The sequence below is a fragment of the Lipophrys pholis genome (assembly GCF_963383615.2).
Source record: "Lipophrys pholis genome assembly, chromosome: 7".
NCBI classification, from domain to species: domain Eukaryota; kingdom Metazoa; phylum Chordata; class Actinopteri; order Blenniiformes; family Blenniidae; genus Lipophrys; species Lipophrys pholis.
Genome location: NC_137638.1, coordinates 25,394,320 through 25,421,851, shown reverse-complemented (window position 1 = coordinate 25,421,851; position 27,532 = coordinate 25,394,320). Strand labels below are relative to the sequence as shown.

At 39.5% G+C, this 27,532-nt stretch overlaps 2 protein-coding genes across 3 annotated transcripts in view; both read right to left on the bottom strand.

Annotated features, from left to right (window-relative positions):
- Window positions 1–952: 952 nt before the first annotated feature.
- ulk1a (unc-51 like autophagy activating kinase 1a) lies at window positions 953–13,992 on the bottom strand. 2 transcript variants are annotated; one of them, XM_080467603.1, is made up of 27 exons: window positions 13,717–13,992; window positions 13,545–13,637; window positions 13,399–13,440; window positions 12,321–12,353; window positions 12,183–12,219; window positions 10,854–11,027; window positions 10,603–10,676; window positions 10,417–10,518; window positions 9,302–9,360; window positions 7,915–7,997; window positions 7,782–7,832; window positions 7,596–7,684; window positions 7,334–7,490; window positions 7,181–7,241; window positions 6,783–6,872; window positions 5,962–6,087; window positions 5,739–5,860; window positions 5,050–5,126; window positions 4,685–4,812; window positions 4,327–4,448; window positions 3,933–4,061; window positions 3,537–3,691; window positions 3,275–3,450; window positions 3,051–3,169; window positions 2,269–2,426; window positions 2,041–2,176; window positions 953–1,958 (listed from the first exon to the last, which is right to left on the bottom strand). In XM_080467603.1, the coding sequence occupies exons 1-27, from the start codon at window positions 13,804–13,806 to the stop codon at window positions 1,915–1,917; spliced, it is 2,727 nt and encodes a 908-aa protein (XP_080323729.1). In that variant the 5' UTR covers window positions 13,807–13,992; the 3' UTR covers window positions 953–1,914. The 2 variants fall into 2 exon arrangements, with proteins under 2 accessions (XP_080323729.1, XP_080323730.1); XM_080467604.1 differs by having other exon boundaries at window positions 4,685–4,809; window positions 13,717–13,938.
- A 2,745-nt stretch (window positions 13,993–16,737) lies between these two features.
- The window catches only part of adgrd1 (adhesion G protein-coupled receptor D1), a 35,732-nt gene continuing 24,937 nt past the window's right edge, over window positions 16,738–27,532 (bottom strand). The window contains exons 14-25 of the mRNA XM_080467445.1: window positions 26,967–27,040; window positions 25,807–25,930; window positions 22,784–22,887; window positions 22,526–22,637; window positions 22,158–22,311; window positions 21,007–21,073; window positions 20,679–20,745; window positions 20,237–20,328; window positions 20,001–20,127; window positions 19,879–19,920; window positions 19,675–19,767; window positions 16,738–18,904 (exon numbers count right to left, since the gene is read on the bottom strand). Coding sequence (XP_080323571.1) covers window positions 18,809–18,904; window positions 19,675–19,767; window positions 19,879–19,920; window positions 20,001–20,127; window positions 20,237–20,328; window positions 20,679–20,745; window positions 21,007–21,073; window positions 22,158–22,311; window positions 22,526–22,637; window positions 22,784–22,887; window positions 25,807–25,930; window positions 26,967–27,040 — 1,152 coding nt within the window. The 3' untranslated portion in view covers window positions 16,738–18,808. The remainder of the gene's footprint in view (window positions 18,905–19,674; window positions 19,768–19,878; window positions 19,921–20,000; window positions 20,128–20,236; window positions 20,329–20,678; window positions 20,746–21,006; window positions 21,074–22,157; window positions 22,312–22,525; window positions 22,638–22,783; window positions 22,888–25,806; window positions 25,931–26,966; window positions 27,041–27,532) is intronic.

Sequence of the window (27,532 nt, the reverse complement as noted above, 5' to 3'; positions counted from 1 at the left end):
AGGGAAATTAGTACTCCTCTATGCATATTAAGACTTAACGTGTGATAACAGAATAGTTTGGGGCAAAAGGAAAAGAAAACGACTCTTTTAATGTAAAAAAAAAAAACGATTAATTGAAAATAGATTTATAATAATATTTCTTGATTTACATTTTGATCACAACATCAAAACATGAACCATGATACAGAATATTATCAAGAAAAGAATGTAGTATCATTTATTATGATATAGTATGATGAAGGATTGGAAAATGGCTCTAGAACCCATGGTGGTCATTTGGGTTGGAGGGGATTGAGGAGGCCAGTGATATACAGAGGAGTGAGGTCATGGTGGGTCCTGAATGCCAACAGGAGGACTTTGAAGTAAATTGTTGTATTGTTGAATAGGGAGCCAGTGGAGGCTATGGAGATTTGGGGTTTTGTGATAGATGGAAGGTGTCCTGGCGAGATCCGGGTGGTTGGAGTTTATGGATTTGAGAGGTTCAGACAGAAGGAATCACAGTAGTCCAGGCTGGAGGTGATCAGGTCGTGGACCAGTGTGGTGTTGTTGTTGGGTGAGAAGCAGGGGCAAAGGCAGTTGGTGTTGTAAAGATGTACCAGTATGCTGTCAGAGTGACATTATTGACTTTTAGACTGACTAATACCATACAAATCCAAATATAACTCTCTAATGTATCCAAATCATGTTTTATCAAATAATTAGTATTTTTACAGTCCACATTTTCTTTTATCATTTCTTATCAACAAAGTAAAAAAATGGGAAAACGCAATCCCGACTCCCATTTTTCTCCTGCTGCTGCACATCACAGCGGATGCCTGCCCCACACGTCAGAATTGACTGCTATTTATTAAAGAATATTTGATTTTAAGAGTTATCACCTAAAACTGAGTTGGACTTGTTTAGTATGTGTGCATCTCATTCTTGATACGCTGATGTGAAGAAAATCCAGTTATATTAATAAATATTTATTTTGATCTCACAACATGTAACAACTCATTATGTCAAATTCAAGTGACAATCTTAAAAATACAGAATAAAACTTAATACATTCAAACAAACTTCCAATATTTGTACCTCATATTGGAATCTATTAACTCTGATTGCCTAGTTTTCCTATCAGGCACAATCATGTAAAAATTCATGTGAAGATCACCATTTATTACATCAGTGACGATATCTGTAGTCCAAGCAGCAATTGCAGCATGCAAACAATGTCACTCAAAGTCACTTAGAGCACTCACTGATGTCATCAAATTATGGCAGCCACTTAGCTGCAAAAGTAAAATCCAATTAAATTGTTCCAACATACTTATTGCACTCTACAGTGTACGTCTGTATGATCATAAGACCTCCAGTCATAAAGCAATTATCCAGTATGAGGTCAAAACATAAAACTGGCTTTGACATCCACAACTCTGCTGATTAAAAATGTACAAAAAAAAGGCACTGTTTGACTAGAATCGCTACATATCAGCAATATTTGGTCATCTCATCCAAAATATTCAGACTCCTGTTTGCCAGTGAGCATTTACAGGACTCAACGACTGCAAACAAAAGAACCACTTTTTTGTTTCAAGTATAACATTTTTAAAATCAGTTCATCTATCTGATTATTCTCAGTGCAAAACCAACAAACGCAAACAGTCTGTAACGAAACTGAGAACAGTTGACCTGATCTCGGGATTCAAATAATCAGAACACCGTCGCAAACAAGACTTCGAGTCTTCTCTGTGCATTCTAATCAAGATACCAGGCTCAGTGGTGGGGAAAGAGCAGACGCTCCAGTGGTCGTTTCTCTCAGGAGAGGTCAAAGTGCTTGTGCACTGACAGTGTCAAAGGATCCATCAGCATTGATAGCAGATGGATGAGACAGGACAGTCTTTGTGGACGCTGTCACAGAGCTCATTGACACAGTTATGTCTGCAGTGCTGAGAGGCGTCGCTCAATACACTGCTTACCTGAAAATGTAAAAGAAAGATTCAGTCATGACACTGGAAAAGGAAGTATGTCCGTCATTTCTGTGTCAGTGCGTATACGTACATTTATCTATGTTTTCTCTGTCGATTTCCTCCGTCAGGTTCCTGGACAGACCCTCCATCAGCAGAAGGGCTTTTTGATAACGCTGCACTGATCCAGTACCGTAGTGAAACATCTCGTCGAAAGCGGCAGACTGCACCTGAACACAGTGAGAACACACATGTCAAAGATTAATACTCAACATACGTAGGACAGATTATGATTAGGGGTATACATTTAATATTTTCTCACCATGTCCACAGTGTGACTGTAGATGAGCTTCTCTGCTGTGAGTTCATTGAAGTGGCTCATTACTTTCTGTTTGTCAAGTAAGAAGGTCTGAAGATGGTCGTTGAGGGAGCGGCAGAATGTCACACAGCTCTTGTACAATTCATTTAGTTTCCTTATCACTGTCGGCAGACAAACGAAATGCAAAGAAAGTTTTAGCATCATGATATATAAACCTAAACATAACACAACTCTGCAAGACTGGTTCTACAAATGCAACAACTGGTTCATAACTTTACCAGATATTGGCTTTTATGCAAACATAGTCAAGTTCTTGAGGAAACAGTATTTTCAAGGGAAGAATTGAGATTATACAAAAAAGTATGGAGCTGTGGCCAAGGACCAGCTTCAAAATGGCAGCCTTCCGTAACCACTCTGAGCCTGAACAGAACACGATTAAAGAATTTAAAGAATTCCCCCCAGGGATTAATAAAGTGATTCTGATTCTGATGATCAGACTTTCCTGCTTGCACAACATATGGTCACAATCTTAGATGCTTCGAGTTGAGCTGGAGCAACAAAGTTGAAACACAAAGCTGAACCAATCAGTGTTGTACTTCAATGCTCTTATAATGTTCACATTATGGAAAAAAACAGTTTTGGGGCACCAAGGTCCAGTAGCAGTTTACCTGTCTACTTTTCACAATTTTAAGGATATCAGTCACCTAGAAAACAGGTAATAGATACCATCCAAATCTGTAAAAGCGATATGATTGATAATCAAAACTACAGATGACTTGTCTCACCTTGTTTGACTGTAGCACTGGGAAGGAGTTGGCCCTGTTTAATATTTTCTTTAGCGTTGTGCAATGCAGCTGAGAGAAACTCTTCAGCTTTCATGTACAACACCAACTGCTCTGCATACCTGGAGCAACAAAAAAAAAGAAGAAACCCAAGTCACTTTTCAAAAAGACTGGACAAAAAAAAAGAAACACGGCGGGAGAATGCAAAAAACTTTGATGCTTCTCACCTCCATTCTCGACTCAGAAGGCTGATCTGGTCTGTCACCAAGCTCTGCTCTAGAAAGGAAACATCAGGGCTGCTGATGAGTTCCAGTCCTGGATACTTAGACGAAGCCAGTTCCATGACACAATGCACAAAAGCCAAAGTGAAACGCAGGTCGTCCAGAGAGTCTGTGTGAGTTTGCTGTGAGAAAAACAGAAAGAAATACAGGTACTAAAACTGTTCAAGTGGCATCATCTAAATCTATATAAGTTTAATATTCACTTTACCTCCATCAATGTATCTTCAGCGAGTGCTGGAGGATGAAAAATGAGAGTGCTGTGCGGGACAGCCTCCATGGCGTCAGTCTCACTGTATCTACGGCTTCCTCTCTGCAGAGGGCGACTCTTCAGTAGCCAGGCTGAGTTAGTGTAGCTGGGGGAGCCTGAAAGTAGAGATAAGAAAAAATAGAATGAATCCAGAAGAGCTGACAGAAGATCCATTTGAGTTACTGATATTAAAATCTAAGTTGATAATCATTATAAAATAAACATAAATCTTTCATGGACAGGTAAATTTTTTTTTAATTTGATATGGCTCTAGTAGTTTTCACCATAATAAATACAGCATTTATTTAAAATCTTAATATGAAATGTCTCTTCAGTGGCTGGACTGACAGGACCTACCTGAGAACGCCCTCGATGCTAAGATAGTATCAGGAGGAGTGCTTCCACTGGATGGAGAGCCCATTGTAAAGATGGCAGGAGGTGGACTATCTGAACATTGGAAAGCTATGTGACAACCAGCAGGTGGCACTGTGAGAACAAAACAGAAAGAGTTTCAAGTCTGCTGGGGAAGGTACTATTACAAAATCTTACTATTCTAACTGGAACCTCAACATCTGGATTTTGTAACTAATACATGTTGCATACTCCCTTGTCATTATCTTACAATGTTTATTTAGTTATTTATTACATATCCCAATTTAACAACAACAGATGCACAAATATTGATGAAGAAGAACAAATTGTCAGCAGAAATAATTTGTCTAGAACACACTGCTTTCATTTGGACTTGTACCTGCTATATCCACGCCTTTCTCACAGTCGAGGTTCTCGTCACTTTCCTCAGCAAGATGATGCGTTCCAAAAGCCACCTTCAGGAGCATGTCAGACAATATCCCTGTGCTGTTCGATCTGGACCTTCAATACATTGGGAGCATAGAATGGTTGATTCAACAGCTTATCAGTTGCACTGTGTGACATCTCTAGGAGCCAGATGGAAGGTTTTCACATGAAGGGCAGTTTCAATTACCACTGCATCAAAAACAATAGTTATTACAATTCAATTTCTTCCCATGTCTCTACAGTTCTCCAGAAATCAATAAATAAAAACAGCAATTATAAGACATAACGATACATCAGTGTGTTGTACTGACCTTTTAAAAGGGCCTTTTTCATTGGCTGATTTCCGGCTCATGTTGGCCTTTGAAGAGGGAGACGGTTCAAGGGATTGCAGGTTTGGTGCAGTCCTGGTTCGGTTTAACATTTTGGCGTGTACCAGCTGCTGAAAACAGATATGAAAAGTCTGAAACCTCGTGTAGTGTGGGCGCTGCATGTAGATAACCCATCGTTGTCCTCATACAAGATGCGGAGAATGAGTTGTCTGTCAGATATGCTGTTAGGTACTGAAATGACTAAATATCACTGATAGACTATGCCCTATCTCTTAAGTAACAAGTATGTATATATATCTGTGTGCGTGTGTGTGTGTGTGTGTGTGTGTGTGTGTCTGTAGGCTGACCTTAGGGCTGGAGGTAACTCTCTCATCAGGGGAGCCTGTGATCAGAGTCCGCATTGAGGTCTTTGGGGTCAGTCCCACTGAATCACAGATCATAACAAAAATTACACCATTGTTCAACACAGTACATGTTTTCAGTGAAGTCATCCAGTCATTTTGCTCCTATAATTACATCAGTAACACTGAATGAGGCATGCTCAAGCATGCACAGGAGGTGTTGTTGAAAGTAAAAGTACATGAGTCAAAAGGGGACACAGAAATAAAAAAAAAGAAAACATTCCATATTGTAATTAACCTGAAAAACTGTCTTTTCTTACTTTTTAATCATTCAGACATGCTGTTATATAAAACACCAAACACATTTTTTCAAACATATGCATACATAAGCAGACAGAAACGAAAACATAATGTCAGCGTTCTGTCTTTACAGAAGCAGAACTCAGTTACTCAATACCAAAACACAATGTAGAAAGCGAACTGAGTCTTTTCTTTCTGCTTCCTCCTCAGTGCAGTGGATGAGGCACCTAACACTGCATGCACTGCCAGGTCTCATCGAAAGAAGATTAATCCAAAAACCTAAATACCTAAAAGGCATCACTCATTGACACTAAACGCCAACCAGGTGAGGTCATCCATGTCTAAAAAAACAAACATCCTTGATAGATTACACAAAAACCAGGTGAGGTAGCTACCTTGTGGGGAGCGCTGCTGTGGTCGACTTCCTCCTGCTGCCAGCTTTGGAGAGTTAAAGGCAAAGCCGGTGCCACACAGAGGGGAGCTTTCCCTGCTGCTGCCCCCACAGTAGAGTGTGACCCTGAATCATATTACACATAATTAGACAGGAGAAACAAGACAGCAGAACGTAGCAAGAGACTGTGTTAGGGTGGGCTTATGGATAGAGGTGGCTGGACATGCCTGGTGGAGCCGTGCAGGCCGACAGGCTGCAGGTTCTGCTGCATACGCTGGTAGTTCTGAATCTGAGTTGGGACGGGAATGGGCCCTGAGCGGCACCTGCTCGAGCCAGCACCTTCATCAGGCTTGCTGAGTGGTTAAAAGAAGAATCCAAGGGATTTAGACACAGAAGCATGAGCTGCTAGAATTAACTCTGTTGACCTTGTTAAAGTATATATAAATTTAAAATGTAAAACCTATAGTGTTGTTGAAAAATATTTCGATACATTCAAAGTCAGCATAAAGATACATTAATATAGTCCAACTATACAAAGTGACACAAAACATATTCCAAGTTAAAAAAAAAATCTCTAACTGAGCTTTAGCCTTCCTTAAAGATTCCCTGTACTTATTTGTGAGTACCATTCTACTGTTTCACAATACAAGAAGTTCAAAAAAGAAAAGTACACTTTATGACTGACTAGACTTATTGAGTGTATGTCTTAAATTAGTGACTGGCATGTAAATGTGTTTCCTGTGTACAGTGTATGTGCCAAAGCACAGTTTTTCCACATTTCTTGACAATGTTTGGAAAACATTGACTGACTAATAATAGGAGATGCCTTGAGGACAAAACACTGTGGTGTTTATTTTATTGTTGGAAAAATCATAAAATCATTACCTCTAATAATAATTCCCTGAATTATTTGTCCTATACTTTATGGTTTCCTTATAGAAAGTCACAAGTTACTCAACATTTAAACAATAAAGAAATCATTTAATCAACTATTAAGTAATTAGTCCTCCTCGCCTTGGAGTCCAAACAAGACTGCTTTGTATCGTACCTAACAGGCTTGGAGGGAGAATGTGGGAGGGGAGACAGTGGAGGTGTCCTTCCTGGAGCTTCAGGATTTCTCTCGGCCAGCAGTGAGCTCCTAAACAAACGGAAGTGTTAGCATTTTCTGAACATTTTTATTTTCATTCCTAATCAATCAGCTATAATAAAACCAGCTTAATTTTCTTTTTTAATTCCAGTAAATTCTTGGAAGTTAAGTGTAAAAAAGATTCTTCTCTTTAGTAATCTAACATTCTGCAATATATATATATTTTAATTAAATACCTTTTTTACAGGCATACTCAACCATAAATGCATCTATTTGTCATTCGTGTAAGTTACCGGTGTCGTACATCTGGTACTGAAGAACTGACCACATTATGAGCCTCACAATGGTGGATAACTCACCCACTGTATGTGAGGCAGCTGTGAATGGGCGACTCAACTTCCACCTCACAAGTGTATTCCCCTACAGAGCAGAAAAAACAGGAATAGCCTGAGGTTTTTGTTTGTTTGTTACTAATGTGAATATGTTTAAATATTCGGGCTCAGAGGTCGTACCATGAAATTGGACAGGTACCATGACATAGTCTTCTGTGCAAGATGTGGCATTTGGACTCGGTTGAGTGGCTGTTTCTTTCAGCTGGAAGCCCAGGTTGTGTTGTGTAGGGGAGGGAGACATCTTGGGCTGAATTGGATGCATCTCTCCATCGGAATGCTAAAAGTAAAAGTGTAAAAAAATACAGATTCATTTTTAGAAATGATGATAAGCGAATACCAATGACTGACTGCTGTTTAGTTCTTTTGGGAACTCTGTACATACTTGAGGCGAGGCCAGCTGGGACGTAGAGGAGCTGCTCGAGGAGCTACCTGAGGCTGAACTGGGGTAGGAGACCACGGCAGCTGGTGAGCCTGTCAGACGACACACGAGCGCTTCTGTTACGACCTCAACTACATCACCTTCACTCCTACCGCAGTACACAGAAACATCACGACAGACAGTTCATACATTTCTTTGGCGATGTGCTGGTCTCCAAGAAAGGATGGTGGAAGAACTCATCTGAACATAGGAAAAAAGTATGTTAAAGAAATGCTTTGAAATTACAGAGAGAGGGGAATTTAAAAAATCATTTAATTCTTACCGAAGCTCATTCGTTCCTTGTGGTTCTTCTGCAATAACCCCAGCAATAGGTGTCTCAGGTTACTAGAGGTCTCTTTTGGGACACTAGCAAAAGAAAAAGTTCCTTTTTTAGATTAGTTTGAACACAGATAAAGAAAAGTGGAAATCGTGGGAAAAATAACAGCAAAGATAAGTTTTAAGTACTGGCTAATCACAGGGATTTGTGACAGAGAACACCAGGCTAAGAGCATGTGACAAGATCTCTCTCTCTCTCTCTCTCTCTCTCTCATTGTGGCGTGTTGATAATGTGTCGATAAAAATATTCTTAATAATTTGGACTTGCTGCTTCGTTGTGTCTGCAGTGTTTGCATTTCACAGTAGATACGTGTGGAGCTAAAATGTTTACTATTCATACACACCCAGTGATCTGTAAAATCTGTGAATTTTTATTATGATTTATAGCTTTATTATTAACACTATGACACTCTGAGGCAGCCTCTGTGTGTGTGTGTGTGTGTGTGTGTGTGTGTGTGTGTGTGTGTGTGTGTGTGTGTGTGTGTGTGTGTGTGTGTGTGTGTGTGTGTGTGTGTGTGTGTGTGTTTACATCTACGTTGAGCTATGTGGGTCATGTGGAAAATTATAGCCTTACAGGACACTAGCTGGCACCTCGGAGCAGTTTATATATAGAATGAGAAGAAAACAACAAATGCCTCCACACAGACACATGGAGCATATCTTATCATCCAGCTTTTGCAAAATGATAAGCATGGCTGTGAGCCAGATACTGGCTGGCAAAGTGCGCCATTAAAGCAGTGAGTAAAGAGTCCTTAAATCCCTTTGAATGTGTTCCACGTCAAAGTTCTCAACGTCAGAGATTCCGTATTCAGAATTAGTGGAAATAGCTGTGAGAAGTGACTCTTACACCATCTGTATTTACCGATAAGAAGGCAGAGACAAAACCTTAATTAATAAAACAAAACAAAAAAAAAAAAACCAAATTAAATCATAGAGAAAAATAAGTGAAGTATTGATTTGGGCTTGTGGGATTTTCACACATTAGTTATGAGAGGTGGAGAATGTGCTCTATGATCGGTCCCGTCAGGTGTCTGTATCAGTTTCTTCCATATTACAACTATTTTTAGTGACGGCATCAGACTTATTTACTGAGTGCTAATTATAAAACCGAGTGTGTACGTGTCTTTGCACGAACACATGCGTTGTGACGCATTGAGACGTTATTAAAATACATCCAAACGTGGGTGATATAAATCACTCGTTCATCACCAATGTGACAGCAGAGATGACAGAATTTCATGTTTCGTGTGTGTGTGTGTGTGTGTGTGTGTGTGTGTGTGTGTGTGTGTGTGTGTGTGTGCGTTGGACGAGAGGTCACTCAGAGGAGCACTAACCTGGGTAACAGGTTCCTGCTGCTCTCATAGAACAGACGCAGCTCCTGCGGTGAGCTGGCCTGTACAAATACACACAACCACCTGTTACACTTTCAAAATGACCAGTCATACACCTGCTTATAATTGTGACACATATTTACGGACCAGCATTTAGGTCAACCCTTTTTATGCATACAAAGGGAAAGTAGTGTAAAAAAAACCCATTTAATTCAATTGCTGTGTGCTATTGTGTATGTTTTATGATCCCACTATCAGGAAAGTGGTATGTTTGCAAACTGGACTAGCTAAATCATCATCATCATCATCATCATCATCATCATCATCAGGTACAGCAGCTAACTTCACATTAACCCTTGGACTTATCTAAACTCACTGACCTTCCTTGCTGAAACAGAAGTCAGTCTGAAGCTCTCACTCTAACGGAAAAAGCTTTCAAGGAAACTCCAACATAAATAATCTCAGTGTGTTGAGTTTGGGTTAAAAGGTCAACAACAACAGAATGCTAACTCTTCTCTGGCTAAAAATATATGGACGTGGAGAAAACACGGGGTTTTACACATCAAGATAGAACCAGGGAAGGTATGAAACACTGGCATACAAACAGCCGACATAACTGACAAACTCAGTCCAACAGTGACATTTGAGCAGCCACGTCAACAGTAGAAAGCAGCGGCCAGTGTTGTTGAAAGGCTATTTACTCTGGGTTCAGAGAGCGTGGCTCACAGCCATTTCCTCATGTCCCCCCCCATCAGTAAACAAGGCTCATTTCTATCAAGCAGTCAAGCTGCTCCTACTAACAACAAGGACATCTGGAAAAAAAATAAATAAATATCAGCCAAGAGGCAGGTGGCTTTCAGTGGTTGTTCTGTGGCTCAAGTTCCTCTGAGTTGTGAAAGGGATATATCACATTCAGCTTTGACGCCAATCAGTTTGTCCTTTCTAAGAACTAAAATCAAAACAATTTCACAAGTAAGTGTGGCTATTTAAAGTGCGACAGCAATGAGTTGTTTGCAAACCGGCCTGTTTACCCAAATGCAGTCCTGAACAAGATCTGAGTGATTGTTTTGCATGTTTATGTGGTTTTTTGTTTGTTTTGTGTTTTAAGTATCACTCACATGAAAGGGTGCTTTTCCAGTCAGGCACTGGTACACAATAGTGCCTATGCTCCAGAGATCAGCCTTGGCATCGTAGTTCTGGGACATGATGACCTCAGGCGCCTGTGACAAGGCAAACACAGCTCACAGCTTAATGGAGACACAGCGACATGACGCCTGACTGGCACAGGAAACCTGAATACTTACCATGTACATGGGAGAGCCACACAGTGTGGCTGCCATTGTGTTTGTCTGCAGGTGACGAGCAAACCCAAAGTCAGCTGCAAGACGAGAGAAATGTGTTGACAAACACAAATTTATGCGGTTTTTTTCCCCCAGCAAAATAAATTTTCCATTAAAAAAATTCAGCGACCAGTAAAACGGGAGGTAATTCAACCATATTAATTAAGCCGTAATTGTTTCCCATATTGTAGCTGCAATTCCCCGAAAGCCATTACCTAATTTGATGCTGGTATTAACGGAGCTGGACCTGCGTCCCTGAGGGTGGCAAAGTAAGATGTTTTGGGGTTTGAGGTCTCTATGGAGGATGCCTTTGCTATGCAGGAGCTTCATGGCCTGAGCAATCTGCTGCAGGAACACACGGATGGTGTCTTCACTCAGAGTGCCCTTACCTGTAGGTCAGAGGTAAGGAATCAGATTGGGTGGAAAAACAGGTATATAGAGCACGTATCATGGGTATGCACACACACAAACTAGAGAAGAAATGCGGGAGCATTAAAACCCTATATCTTCAAATGTATCTAATAATTGACAAAGATATGATGACAAAATTATCAGCCTGAGAAAAACACTCTATCAGCCTCGATCCCTCTTAAAAGATTCAATTTAATTTGAGCGTTGTCACTCTCACAAGACAGACATGACGCAATAAGGAAGTGCACAACCTTAATGGCATCAGTGCTGTCATGCTTCATGGAGAGAAATGTTGTTTATGAGGCTTCATTTGGAAATTAAAGTCAGAGCTGCCGACATACTAGCACTTCCTCCAATCCCCCCCCCCCCCCCCCCCCGAATCCCAACACATCCAGCATTTCTTGCTGCGGTGTTTTTCCACAGGAGGACAGGGGATAAGGGAGTGACAGATGGGTGAGGTCATGTGGGGGGGTGCTCTGTGAACCTTGCCAAATGTAACCAAGTGTTGTGCTGCAAATAGCTGTACGGGCCTCCTTGGCACAAACACAGACTGTGCAACTCTGTCAGAAGCGCTCGCACAGCGGCAGAATTAGACCGACGCTCTACAGCAGTGCCTGAATACACTGACACCAACGAGCTAATTCTAGCCTGAGAAAACTAAACTCCATGCCCTCAGCCGCCTTGTCGTATTTGGAAACATGGCTTGAAACTTGAGGAAAGGGTGATCTTTCTCACAAGAAATGCCTTTTATGAGTCTAAGAATTAAAATGTGGTGAGATCACAAGATGCCTGGAAAACTGTGAGTGCATGAAAAATAAATGTGGTATTTCAGTTTGGCCACAATTTTCACATATTTTGTCTTGACCACGGGCCTGGCTGAGAGGTTTAATTTTATCTGGGCTAAGTACTTGGGAGTCTTACTTGTAATTTACCCACTGACCTATTGGAACTTGTCAACTTTGGCTTTGCTGCTCTGTCAACATCCTATTATTTCTTCAAAACGCGGAGGAAAAAAAACACAATCACCTCAAAGGCTACAATGACCCACAAATAATCTGGTTGAATGTGTTTACAAAGAACAAACTGCAACTCTGAAACACTCTGGCAAACACTGACTTGTAAAGCAAACTTACAGTGAAGGTACTCTGCTAGGTCACCGCCATTGCAATACTGAAACGATAAGAAGCACAAGTATTAACAAAGGCATCCACAAGGTTGACATATAAATGTATGTCATTTCAATTTTCAGATGAAAACAGATGCAACCTCACCTCCATGACAAGATAAATGCATCCTCCCATTTCCTATTGATTAAAGCAAATGATTAACAGGATAGAATGAGTAGCTTAACGGATGAGTAAATGCATGCATTAAACAGGTATAACATGTGCATATGCAGAGTGTGGGAAGAATTACAACACAAATCCATCAATGTCTTAGCTGTGCTGCAGGTTACACAACAAGCGACACCATATAATTTCTTTGACTGAGCTGACATTTTTTTGGCTCATTACCAGTGACTAAAACTTCACCAGTCCCTTGACAACAGCTGACTCTGGGGCCTGAAACTGTATCCAGACAAGGTTCCCGTCGAGCTCTGGGGCCTCTGAATCATTCAGGATCATTTCCAATGCAGCACCCAACTTTTATAGCCATTGAGAAAGTGACAGAGGAGCGAGGTGAGACAGGGTGGGCTATAACTGTGACTAGTTTATGGTGTCAGGTCCACCTGACTTCAATGGAAAGTAATAAGTGAGGCTCTCTTTTATATCACTCTGAATCCTAAGAAGTGTTTACCCCGTGTGCTATTGCATAAAAACCACCATGTGGCCATTATGGCCCGGTGTGTACAGCTATTGCAGATAACAGAGGGCGAAAACCATCCCTATGCCAGGTGACATGGCATGTCAATGTCCACAGAAAGCATTTACAGTTGAGCTGAGTGACTTTTAGTCAGTACACACAGACAGTGTTTTATAAGCCATTGTTCAACCGGCTGCACTCTGCCATCTGTCCAAAAGAGTGTGTGAGATCAGCTCATCCGTGTCTGGCAGGTGTCAGTAAGTGGAGAAGAGGGTAATGCACGCACATTTAAGTAAACTCCCTCTCTTCAAACACTTTGCAATATGCACGATTCCTTACAAGACTGGCTCCAAACAGAAGATGTTAAAGATTAGTTTTATAACTTTATTTTTTTAAATGTCGAGAGTTTCTAAGATTCCAGTTTAGGTCACTGAGGCGCATCAGCCCGATGTTAAACTATAACATCCCACAGCCATGTATGCACTGTGTCTAAAATGATGTGTGTGAGCAGACAGAGGAGGATGAGAAAGGAAGAACAATCCTCACCTGATAGTCAAGTAGTCTAACAATATTCTCATGTTTCAGCTCCTGCACGAGGTGGATGGAAGGGGAAAAAAAATCTTTAATAAAAAAATGGTCAAACTACCGGTAACAATGAATATCAGATACAGGTAAAAATAAACAGACATTACCTTGAGTATTTTGATTTCTTTACCAAGCAAAGACTGAGACTTGGCAATGTTTTTCTTGTTGATACACTTCACTGCAACTTCCCAGTCACGTTTCTTGGACATAAACAGGTCGTGTAAATATACATAAACTTAAAAAAGAATGACAAGATGAATGTCAGGGGCAAACAGTTACCTCTTTATGTCTGCCTTTGAACACAACAGCAAAGGCTCCGTGACCAATCAGGTCTTTCCTGTTGAACTCAAACCTCCCAACAGACTCCATGGAGCCAAATAAACGTGTTCAAGTATCCAGATCAGGTTCAAGAGGTGGACAGTCCAGCTGAAACTGAGTCCCACGACACTTCTTCTCCTGTGCCGGTAAATCCCATTTCATTCATCTACACCAAGAAAATGTAAGCAGTTCCCACAAGAAGCGCGCTTTATAACCTTTTGAAAGCCACACACAACTACACGACGCGGACGAGGTTTCCGTCAACACAAAAAGTTGAGGCAACGTGCGTCAGCAACGTGTAAACAAAACATTAAGACGGTCCAATGAGCTATTAAAACGAGGCAACGTCAGCCGCTACTTTTCCGACGTCGGTAGATACCTAAGTAAAAGTGACGTTACGGCTTTAAAACGCAGTATAGAGACTGTGAGCTCAGATATTATTGTATTCCTCACCTTTCTACTCAGCGGTTATTCATATTCACGGCTCGCGAAGCGCATGCGCAAACTCAGCAGCAGCTGTTGGACTGCGGCGCCTTCAGGGTCGGCTCGTAAAACTCAAGTTTCACTATCTTAATTTGGATGCGACTTTTATTTTTAATGTTAAATTAAGATGATCAAATTTTTTAATCGAGGACTAAAAACCACTGGTGCGTTATAAATTCGTAAATAAATTTTGAATCAAATCACATTATAATCCTCACAGAGTATGGGAAATCCCATACCTCCTCAGCCACCTGAATTCATACTACGAAGTGCATCACGTGTACTGAAGATCTGTCTTCCCGTGTAGTTTATGGTGCCTGCACTGTATTCAAGGACATCTCAGGCATTCAAAATACACATCCAGAGTAAATATGTGCCACTTTAGAGCAGGAATTGTCAATTTTGACGATTGTTATGGCAACAAAATTTTCATCTTCACTGCAAAATCACAAAAGAATTGCTACCAATCATGTGTACTACAAGAACATATAGATTTTTTATAGTAAATTCACAATGTTAACTATTTTCTTTAAAGTTTGCTCAAACCTACCATACCATACCATTTTTCTTCATGAAATGCTTTCAAACAAACATGTCAAAACAAAGTGCTGCGTATGAGGACTACACTTTGTAACATAAGACATTAAACAAAATACAACTGAAACAAGAATAAAAAAGACCCAGTGTAAGTCAATTGAGGTTTATGCTCTTGACTAACACATGCATCATGAAAATTGCCATGTGAGACCTGCAGTACTGAGAATAGAATAGAATAGAAATACTTTATTAATCTCAGAAGGAAATTCTTTGTAGCGTTGATCCACACAGAAAAAAACATACATATTACATAGAATAAAGTTAAAATATCAGTAAGACAGCATCAAAATTATATTAAATATTAACATGTACAGGGCTAAGCATTGACTAGTATAAGAACAGAGAATGAAAAGAACAGAAAACACAACAAACACTATTTACTAGTAGGAGTTATAGAGTCTTATTGCTACAGGAAGGAAGGCTCTCCTGTGACTCTGTACTGCACTTGAGTGGTATGAGTCTGTTACTGAAGCTGCTCCTGCTGCTGACCAGGACATCATGTGAGGACCTCTTAGCCAGGTCACCCTTCGATCTCAATGGGCCTTTTTTCCTGGTTAAATAAAATGAAAAATAAAAAACAAAACCTGTACAGAGTCCAGTTCCACCCTCACCACGTCACTGGCCTTTCTGATGAGTTTGTTGAGCCTGTTGGTGTCAGCCACCCTCAGCCTGCTGCCCCACTACAGACTCGAGCACCTTCAGTATAGTGAGATGGATGTCGAAGGACCTCACCTTCACATCAAAAAGTAGAGATGACTCTGTATAGAGCTTCAGTGTTTTTAACCCGGTCAATTATATTGCCTATGTTCACCCCCCAAGATATTTGTACTCCTCCTTAATGTCCACAGATGGAAGAAGTCTTCCGTCTACTCTACTTCTTTATCCTTTTCCGGTTCAGCTGGTCCCAGCCAGGTCACTATGGGAGAATGTAGGATACACCCCAGATATTACAGGGTTTACATCCACACACACTCACACGCACACTTATGGGTAATTAAGCTCACATGCATATTTTTTGGATTGTGGTGGGAGTACCTGGAGAAAACAAATGCACTCAAGGGGACACATGCAGAAGCAACACAATGAATACATTTGACCCTTAAATGAACCCATGACCTTCTTGTGATGGGGCAACAGCACTAACCCCTGCCTCACAATGCATGCCTCACCTGCAGGCTCGTAATCTATCAATGTCTAACCAACTCACAAACGGCAGTAAAATAAAGACATGCCGTCTTTGTTGTGCATTTAATGCAAAGTTTAATGACTTATTCCTGTCTTGAAACACTCACCACATGTGCATATGGACTATAAAATACTTTCCCAGCACTATGAACATTTCTTCAATTACAGCAAGTCTTTAAAACAATCCATCAAGACACCAAAATTTCAGTGTTTTGGTGTTCAATGTCTTTTTTGTTTAGTTTGTTTTTAAATTGGGTTTTAGTGGACGATAACAACACAGAGTAAGAAGTTTGTGGGGGTAAAAAAAACAAACAAACTGTGACCTGAGAAGACACAGATTTGTTTGACTAATTCCCACAGTTGAAGCGTCATGTTACTTCCAAATGAGTCATTGCCATTCGAGGTACACTAGGAAATGATCTTTTAATAGCCAGGAGGATTGATTTCAGCACGTAGAACCTTTTCCATTTAATATAAACTGCAAATGACTATTACTTTAAGTTCCTAAAAAAATAGATACTTTACATTTGATACTGAATTGATCTGTGTTGCTTTTGGTCTCTGATAAAAACGTCAGTTTTTTGTTATTCGTTCCCAAAGTGCATTTATGGACATTTGAATTATAGCTGCACACACAAGTTTTCACCAAATGGTCTCAATGACCTACGAATCTATAATTATGACGTCGAAAATCATGCAGTAAAGAAGACACTGATGTCTGGTCATAAACAGTTTATTTAATAAAGATAAGTGGAAGCATAGACCATAGTACCGTACAACAACAGTCATTAAAAGCCATGTACAAGCTGAGAAAAACTGGAATATTTAAATTTGACGTGTCATGTAAGTGCAGAGAGACTTACAGTAAATCCTGTCTGAGGAGACTTCATGTTGGTACAGTGTAAAATCAATGACTTTTAAACAATCTCATCTCCCTCTATTCTCACAGTTTATAAAGAAAAGAAACAACCATAGAAAGTCCCTCCGATGTAGAACACAATTCATTTTTCATTTTACAAAAAAAGTAAGAAAAATTAAAAGAAGAGTGGCAACAGCATAAAACATAAAACTTCACAGGACTGTATTCAATAAAAAAAACTAATGTTCACTATTCCTCAAGAAGCATTACATATGACAGCGTACTATCAATGTGAGGTACTGCAACTATGACAGTTAAATCACTGAAGGGGTGAAGACAAACACATTTTAACACAAGAACACATTGATTGTTGAGCTGTGATAGTTTGCAGAAGACATGATGAAGAACCCAGAATCACAAAATAAATAAATACATTAATATCAGAGTCTAATCTATTGTTACATCGTTTGTGGGTGTTGTGCAGTTATTGTGTTGTGGTGTCAGAAGAACGAGATTAAAGATGTGTGATTTTAGGTGAATACTGGAGAAGTTCTTTCAGATTATATCTGCAGTTTGTCCATTGTGATGATTAATACTGGTAACAGGCGGTGTAACGCTTTGTCTTAAGGCATACATTTAACACTATATTTTAGGAAACGTGTAATGTTTTCCTCAGTCCTTTTACTATTCAATGTTAGGCGTCTGAACCCAACTGCGCTCAGAAAAGAATCTATTGACATCATTAAGTTGAATGCATTTAATTTTCTGTATTTAAATCAAAAATGAAATATGTTATTGTTATTGTGTAACACATTTTATGGTGTGAATCCTTTATCACTGTGATTTAATAAGACCCTTTGACATCATGAAAGATAAGCATATTTGCATTCCTGTCAAGAGTTAGATAAAGATCATTCAGTCAAATTCACTCATATGTCATTTTACTGAGAAAAAAAAAGAAAACAAAATTGGCTCATCCTAACAAACATTCTGTAAAAGAAAATAAGGAATGGTTATTGGTACCAATAATTATCAATAAAAAAAAGACATCACACTGATAAGTCCCTAATACCCGATTGTATTTCACTCTGTTAGGCCTGTGCTCCTGGTACATGCTCTTTTTGGACATCGTAAAATGAAATTCATTATTTGATGGGCAATACAGGTGCTGGTATGTCAATTTTCTTACTTTGGATAAAGTCAATTTCATAATTTTTCATTTTCCCCAGTTTTGTTAACTGGCCAGGGTAGACCCGAGGCAATTAATTTGACTGGTCCATCCCCAAGCAAACACAGAGAGACAATTACATACATTCACAAATATGGGTAATTTTAGAGTCACCAACATGCAAACTCTGGACTGAAATCATGGATATTCAATAAGAATTGTTGAGACACACATTTGAATTTCTTTGAAACAATTGAAAGGGTGGCATAACATTTATATTTTATAACAATCCAGGAAAACATGAATGTTGTGCTGAAATCTTCAGCTAACTCTGAGCAAGAGGGCAAATAACCCCGATTACAGCAGATCGTCCATGCAATGGATAAATTGAGATGCTCTGTTCCACGGAGTTTTACTTCCATACCCTGAACTACAAACACAGATCCCTCTGTCACTTTACTGACCTTCTCCTACGGTAGCCGACAGACGATAGACCTGCTTTTGTAGCCTACCTAGGAACTCCCCGTTTTCATTTCTTAAAAAAGAAAGTAAGGCACAGCTTTAACAGTCTAGTTATTCTAAATGCTGAAGCTATCGCTCAACTACCGAACGCCTCTTTTGGAATCGCTTTCACTTGAGTGGATGAGTGTCAAATTTATTACACAACACAGTGGGAAAATACTCTGGCCAGTGTTTGCCATTCAACTTGACTGAGCTTCCGATTACTCTCCAGCCACAGACTCAAACGGTGGCCTGGAGCTCTACACGGCAGAGAGGTCGATACGGTTGGCTGAGTTGGTGCTTTTGTCCCATGTGTTCATCTTTGTAGGAGTTACGCCCTCCTTGTTTCCATTCATCTGTATAAGAGAATAATAGGGAGACATGGAGTATTAGGAGGTGAAAGACGACTTTTTTTGGTCTTTAATCGTTTAATTACTATCCTGTTACTGCTGACAGGTTTTTTTCTATAACCACAACTCCTACACTGTCAGGGCAGCACATTGCAAAAGACTCACTGAAATAAAATATGTATCAATGCCTTTATGCTCTGCAATTTCAAAATGGCAGAATTTTCTATCCAAGAACATTGTTAATTGCAACAGATTCACATAGAATGTGCGATTAACTATTTGAAACACTTGACGACTCGAATCATTTCATACTGTTTATTCCATCATTTATTCATAAGGCCACGGGGCAGCAATCAGAAGCAGAAAAACGGAGGAAAAATCACCACCATTAACAAACTGTTCAGTTTGTAAAATACTGCCAGTGAGAACCACAGATGTGTACATCATGGGGGGAAGAAAATGAAGAAAACTGCACTCACAGCTGGTGTAAATTAGAGGCATGAGAAAGAGCACTGTTGGTTAGAAGGAGAAACTAAAAAGACATCAAAATTACCAACAAAAGTGATTGTATTTACCACAAATTCTATTGTTAGCGCAATACTTAAACAATGTTATTGCATGTTCACCTTAATATTGTGCAGCCCTGTGCAGTCACAAACACACTTTAATATTGAATCACTGTGAGATACTGAAAGTTGGAGTTGTTTTTGGGAAAAAGAGCAGCAACATTTACACAGTGCAATTACAATCATGAGAGAGAGAATATTTGTACTCACGATGTCTGAGTTGAATGGTTTCACATTGATATTTCGGATGGAGCTGCTGGTGAGAGACCACACCTTGGTTTTGTGTTTGAAAGCAGCTCTGACCTGCAGGAGCACGTTACATAAAATCTGAAATCATTGCAGCTGAAGACACAATTCCTCTCCTGCAGATTATAAATAACATAAATAGGAATAACGAGATACCATGAATCTTACCTCAGAGTTGAGAAGACAGTGAAACAAAAAGACAAAGAACCCCTGAAAAAGGTGAAGGAAAATCTTTAGCGACTACATTTTTATCAATTAAGAAAAAAGATCCGTTTGGCAGTAAAACTTACTTGTAATGAGTTGAATACAGCAAAAATATAGAGGAAAGGCAAAGAGTGTGTGTTGATCGCAAGGACACCGAATATCCAGGAAATTCCTAATATAGGCAGGAGCACAGCCACCGCCTTCACCGTCAGTCTGCAAGCAGAGACACCCATGCATATGTTTATACGTTATAAAATAAGGTATTGTTGAAAAAAGCACACACACACAATTGACCTGATAATGAAAAGTTCATGAAACCTACTTGACTGCATTTGCATCTCCGTGGACTTTGTAGTTCTCTCCGCTGATACGAGATATGATTCTGGTCACCGATATCAGAATTCCGATGTTCACCTGGAAATCAGAAAGGAGGTGAAATCACCACTCATACTGAAAGTCCATTCCATCAATCTGCAATTTTCATATCGTGTTAGATAAAAAGCTTCTACCAAAAAGTATTGGCATCACGGTAACATGTTACTTTATAATCTTTTATTCTCAACGCTGTGAACCAAACACCAGGATTTTTCAAACTGGACTATTTGAATTTGTTGTGATGTCTTTTAGGTACGTTACTTTAAAAATAACAAAAAAACATTCGTCAACATGCCACAGTGGACATAAGTTTGTTTACCTGGTATACTATAGTTTAAAACAACTGCAAATTAGGACAAATGATCTATTTTTTCCAACAGCTTTCTTACCACAATGACAAACAAAGCTGGTGCCACAAAAGCCCAAATGGCTCCGTTCTTCAGCGACAGCCAGCAGCTAAAACAGCAAAGGAGGGAGCAAAAAGTTAATGCATAGAGATTACAACATGTTCCCCTAAGTTAAAAATTAAAATACGAGCCATGATGCTTTAATGTAAATACAGAATGACACACAGTGTATACAATTACCTTTACCCTGAAAACTTTCACATAACATCAAACCCAGTTGTTTCCAATTTATTCCCCTTGATGTCATTCTCATGAAATAGCAGAAAGCTTTCAGGGCTTTAGGTGACTTCCATGCATGGGCCATACTTACTTGTCAGTTTCACCGTAACTTTCGAGGGCTGATGTCATGGACACCACACAAATCACCAACGGAGAACCTAATAGGAAAAAAACAAACAATAAAAAACAAACACACTAATGTAACTAAAGCCCTAAAGCCAGGACTGGGTTCACCTGCCATAGCGACAATGACCATTAATGAACTATCCTCTGATTATGTAACACTGATGTACAGCGTTGAAACACCCAAAAAGTGCAAATTAAAACTCAATTCTTTTCACACCCACAGTTGCTGATTGTTTCATTGTTTTTTTCCATTACATCTACACAGGCTATCTTTAATCAATGTGCAGCAGATCAAACCTGCAGGTCCTGTGAATCGAGGCTCCATGGCAGTTAGTTAGAGCCACTCACTGGTGGTTATATCTGTCTACTTTGCAGCTAATTGCTCACTTCCCTGAAAATGGCTTGTTAAATTGTGCTGCTTTGATTTTCCTGTGAACCCAAAAGATTCTAGCGCGCTATACAACAAGGAAGCCTTTTACTGCAAAGGAGGAAATGAGAGCTATAGTAGTCAACAGCCTTCATCACAGCTAATAGCAGCGGCAATTCATTATAAAACGCATATAAGAGCTATACTTTCTACAACAGATTTACTTCTAGCTGTCGGACCTCTCTTCACCATGTAATTCACAGTTAGCCACACAAAATGAAAGATTACTCTGGCGAGAAGAAAGGAAGTTATAAAAAAAAAAAAAAAAAAAGGATCGTTTTTCCTCTAATGGGTTCAACATGTAAAAGAGAGACTATACATTCCCCAGCAGGCGAAGGCGGTACACGTATGTCCCACATTTATTTCATCTGTCCAATTGAACTCGAGCTCAGTCAGATCAAGAGAGAAAAACATTCCACTAGAACATGCAGAAAGTCAAAGCAGATTTCTTTAACATTGTCACTCATCTATTTCCTAATTAATCATGTCTAACTGGTGAGGTGAATTGAAAGAATGCAAAAGTCAAGGTATCAAGTTATGATGGCACAGCTTGAGTTACACACTTGATCAAACGTCAGAAAATAGATGACATAAGGGGAAATGAACCAGGAAAACATTACACACATGGGACAGGTTTCTTTGTTTGCTGAGACTTTCAGAATAATGGTACAAAAATACAGGAAACGTACCCCAGCCAATACCGTAGTAGTAGAAATGTTTGCTGCCTTCAGAGCCGAAAACCTTGACCACCATACTGTAGAGATGGAGACCCTCCACCAGCATCCAGGCAAAGGCGCTCAGGAAGAAGAAGTGGAGCAGGACAGCCATTATTTTGCAAGGCAGCTAGGATAGGAAGCAAAACCAGGAGATTACCATTAGCACACCTTCCATAAAAAAATATATTTTCTAACCTGTTAATTCATGAATTTCTCATGTCAATCATTGTGTTTTAATATAATCAATTTAACATGGTCATTAATATCGCCATTTTGAATATTCTGGTTGCAGTGATTACCACTTTCATCCTCACTAACAGTGTACAGCACTTTGAGCTTACCGTTCCCGGGTCAAAGCGAGCACTGATCAGCAGTAAAATCTCAGCCACCAGGATCGCAAAGGAGAGGTTGGCATGGATGTGGTAGCGCTGGTTGCGGATGGTGCTCACTGACCTGAGGATCATGTCACATTATTTATTGCACATAGCACTTTTACAATACTTGGCGCATGAAGCATTAAAGCTGGGTGTTTTAAACAGAGATGTACGGTCCATGTTTCATGGCCAAAGCGGTAGATTTGTGGAATTACTGATACTTACGACAAGACTGCAAAGGTAACCAGAGTGATGGTGAGGCAAAAGATGGAAATTGAGCACCCCACGTAACCAATGGTTGCTAGTGCCACCCTGTGGCCAGTCGTGAGCTGTGTGCAGAGGTGCATTGACATAAACAACAGACACAACAGCATGTGGACGCATGGTGGATAAATGCATGAGCCACAATATGAATTTGGATGAAAAAAAAAAGAAGAAGAAAGAAAGAAAATCCCACACATCTCAAATTCTTTGATTTTCTTTGTTTGCATGTTTTGACCATTACAGAGGCAAGGTCGTTTTTAATGGATTCACAACAAAAGTACATTCAAAAGGACACTTCAGTTGTTTTGACATGAACAAAGAGTGCATTGTCCAAAAACAGAGCAAAAAAATGATGTGTTTTATGTATGGTCACATCCGTAGTGTACAGCCTCTTGCGATTTTGTTGTTTTGGAGTCAAAGCTATTTTAAGTGATTGGGTTTGATTCTCCATTAACTGTCTACACATGTGCCTTGTCATTATGAGAGCAGAGGAGTCTCAGCCTTGCAGAAAAGGGATACGTGGGATGTTCCCTTGCAGCTGAGGGATGAGGCAGCCCACTAATTAGAGACTTGCAGAGGGAAAGTATAGCATCAAATAGACTGAAATACAGCACTGCCCCACATAGCTGCAATAAGAGGTCCACTTTTCTATTTAAGGAAGCCCTCGCAGATGAAAACCATACTCCGGTCAGGCATATTCCTGAATAACAAAGAGCTGGACAATGTGGTGACAATGCACACAGATTTGGCATCCCCAAATGCTCAACACTCAGATGACGTGAACTTAAAACACTATGCAGGACCGTGTTCAAAGAAAACGAGAGGATGAATGTTATTCCAGATGGTTTTAGATCACGGTTTTCAGACGCTGGTTGAGAATGTGAAAGTATAGCCTTGAGGGAAGGATATCTGTCCCGTGCAGGAGCCCAAAAATACCACACTTATTCATGACTGTCCAAAGCACTTCTGATTAAAACCACCAGTCAACTTTGCATCCTACCGGTGCATATATGCTCACAACTGACCCACGGGAAGAGACGACACCCTGCCCAGAGGATAAAACAATGGTTCCTTTTCAATTAGGCTTCCACATACCTACATACCTATCTTGCAATTAGCTGGATCACTGTTATTTGGAAGAACAAATCCCAAGGAACAAAATCATTAACATAATCTTCTTAAGATTTTGTACTTATCATGAAAACTGAACAATATTATTGCAGATCGCATGTTCACATAACATCACGCAGCCCTCATGAAAAGCCACTTTTTAGAATCGTGAACACACCAAAGAAACGGCCACATTTTTGGTCTGTTGTTTATTTCTGCATGTTTGTTGGTAAGAGAGCACATGTCTATATACGTTTAGCTTCTGTGTAATAATTTAACAAATTAGAGATAGGTGAAGAGTAATACCCGATCAAAGACAGTCTCAGAGCTGAAGGGCAAAAAGGTTTGGAACCACTGCTCTAACAGATCAAATCTTTTCATGCTGAGATTCATCAACATGTCTTTTTCTTTATAACGGACAATTGGACTAGTAACAGCACTCAATGTGGCGGCTGATGCAAATTAACTCCACAAATCTTTTGTTCTCTGAATGAGCTTCTTTTTGTCATTCACTGCCTCCACCTGGAATCTATTGTATTCTATACATGTGAACATTGAGGAAGCTAATCTAAAACTTGAATCCATTGATCATGCAATACACTGATTGTATTTTAATATGGAATTGTGGTCTATTGTTTGGAGAGGGAAAAAATCAGTCCAATAATGAGCAGCCAATGTTAGAAAATTACATAAATATGTATGGCGGGATTAAAAATTATTAATTTTAGTCCCAGAAATATATAATATTCTTATTCTTATTCTTATTCTACCATGACCTAGATAAGTTTTTACCAAATGTACACTGTGATTGAGCAGATGTTAGGTCTGCCTCAGACTTACCAGGCCAATGAATTTAGTTACTAAAAGAGCATCGATTACACATTATGACCCCTGACTCTATGGGAATGACCCCAAGAGAAGCTGCTGAGATGGAAGATGAGTCTGTGAGACATGACACTCACATTGGTTGATAAAAAGCCAATCAGGCTGTAAAACAATAATGCTGTCACAAAATTAAATAAACATTTGACAGGCAATTCTTGTTAGATGTCAGGCGGCTTGCCAAGTGAGAGAAAAGAAATCATCAGATAAATATCTACCAATAACATTCACATGTGGCAGTGATAAAAGCTACACAAAGGCTGCAATTAATAGCTTTCCATTTTATGTTCTTTTTATAACTTCACCTATAAAATAATAATAATCCGAATAATTCATGAATCACCATTTCTGGGTGTGTATGACCATTAATGAGTGCACAGGCTTCATAATCACTGAGTTTGCTACAGACAGAGCAAAACTCACATTCGTCCTGGTAGTTTCTTTAAGGGCGACTGACATGATCATCATGACACAAAAATCAGAGGGAGGGTTTGTACATTGTGAGTGGGAAACAGAAATTTGTTTATTCTAACAATTAAAGATCAAAATGACTTTCGGTAATGAAGGCTGATAAAAAATACAGAGTTACTGGTTTTGAGCCACTTGTGGGTAATGAAAGTTTATTTCCTCCCTTTATAAGGATGACCTAGCAGCTTAGATAAAGTTGAACATTTATTCTCTTTCATCTGATTCTCATTTCCAAATCCAACCACATCTTGAGAGAATATTTGACCCCTTCAAGCCTAAAACACAGAGTTGGGCTGGTTACATAAGATGGGATGGAAAATTTCTCATGAGAAAATTGTCTGTTGTTTCATCTTTTACCATCTTTATCCAACTTAAGGATTTTGGGGGGGCTGGAGGCAATCCAAGCTGTCTATGGGTGAAGGCATGGTATACCAAGAAACGAAATCCCAAGGATAAACATGTAAACTCCACACAGAACGGCTGTGCAGCCCTGGAAAAAAATCTACAGCGAAGCAAAAACATACCTTCAGAGGCACCACTTGCATCAGAATGGCGAAGTTGGTGAGGTGATTGCACAGACACACGGAATACGTCATGTTTCCATCTGAGCGTACACAACCTTCGTTGGACCACACGCCCTCATTAGAACTGAAAATACAAGTTTTACAAGCAGATCAATGTAGGAATATACATACATTTTATCTATATTGTTTTTACTTGGGTGTAACTATATAATAACATAACAGTATGTAATTTAGCCGATTGAATATCAAAATTAATAGAAGGAAAAAGGAAAAAGAAACAAATAAATAGTTATTACATTTGACGAACAGGAAGACAGTACCTCTATTGACTGAAATGAAAAACGTAAGAATACATTTTTAAACAGGCAATGTGAGTTTATAGTTTCATAATAGTTGGAGGATTATTCCAGTCAAAAACAGCTTGGAATTTAAAGGCACATCTCCCCACTTCTTTATTGCTTGTTGGGACAGAGAAGAAAAGGATATAGAGAGGATATGAAGATGCACATGGCACTAGTGTTCTGAGGAACAGGAAAAACTGAAATGAATGCATTTCAATATGCATCAGAGCTAATTGTAAAGTCCCTTGGTGAATAGTGCAGTGATACATTTGATATGATGTAGATAGCATGGCGGCAGTAGGAGATAGAAATAAAAAAGGACAAGTATAGAGGAACATATCATGTCTGAATACTAGAGGAGCATTTCAGGAAGTGATAAGTCAACATAATCTACAGGGTGGGAGGCATGGCGAGCTTTGGCAGGGCAACTTGACAGAGCAACCTGATGATTCACATTTTTCTTGGACTTCGGGGCGAAGAGGAGTATGAGGGGAAAGCCTTTGAATCCAATTTAAACACACTCCTTTTTAAACAGGATTTATGCTCTTTCCAAAGTGTTTTTTTTTTTCTCTTCTTCTCAGATAACCGTTCCATTTGTTTTTTCTACTGCAGGTTGTTGCAAAACAAGCAGGTGTCACACTGGATGTTTCTCACTTGAAGCAATCAAAAGGAAAATACACAAAATCATGGGCCATTTCTTAAGATTTAAAGACTTTAAGAAAATAATATTCAATGGGACAGCAATGCGGATAAAATCCCTTTGGCTCAACGTCTGAATGAATAATTGAGACATCGTGTGTAAATCATGAGCTGACCCACCTGTAGTCCAAGAAGGCGCAGTACAGGAAGACTTTATTGCTCTGATTTAGGACTTGATTCTGCTGCTCTTCAGTCTGAAAAAGAATAACCAAAAACAGCTAAATAGTTTATTCCACATTTGAAAGAAAAAATACAACAAACAAAAACATATCATTGGAAATATTTAATATTCAGGGAGGACAGGCGCAGTAATCCACATCCATACCTATGTAGGAACATCATTTACCTCTTTACCTAAAGTTGCATTGAGTGGACCTTCTATCCTCATGCTAAACAGGAACATTACACCCATTAGAATGTAAAAAAAAATCAAAATGCTTCAACACTGATTAAATGCCAGTGAAAGTAGATTGAAACCAAAAAGGTCTGACATCATGCTTGAGGAAGATAAGATGCATATTGACTCTCACAAAGGCAATTAATACCCTGACTGAAAATCCCTTCTGACTTCAAGAATCTTATTTGATTACAAATTAGTTTTTCCACTTTCATTCCTTAATATGAGATGTGGAGACTCCAGAGACGATGAGCTAATGGCCACAGTGCAGGAATGCAGTAATCGGGGC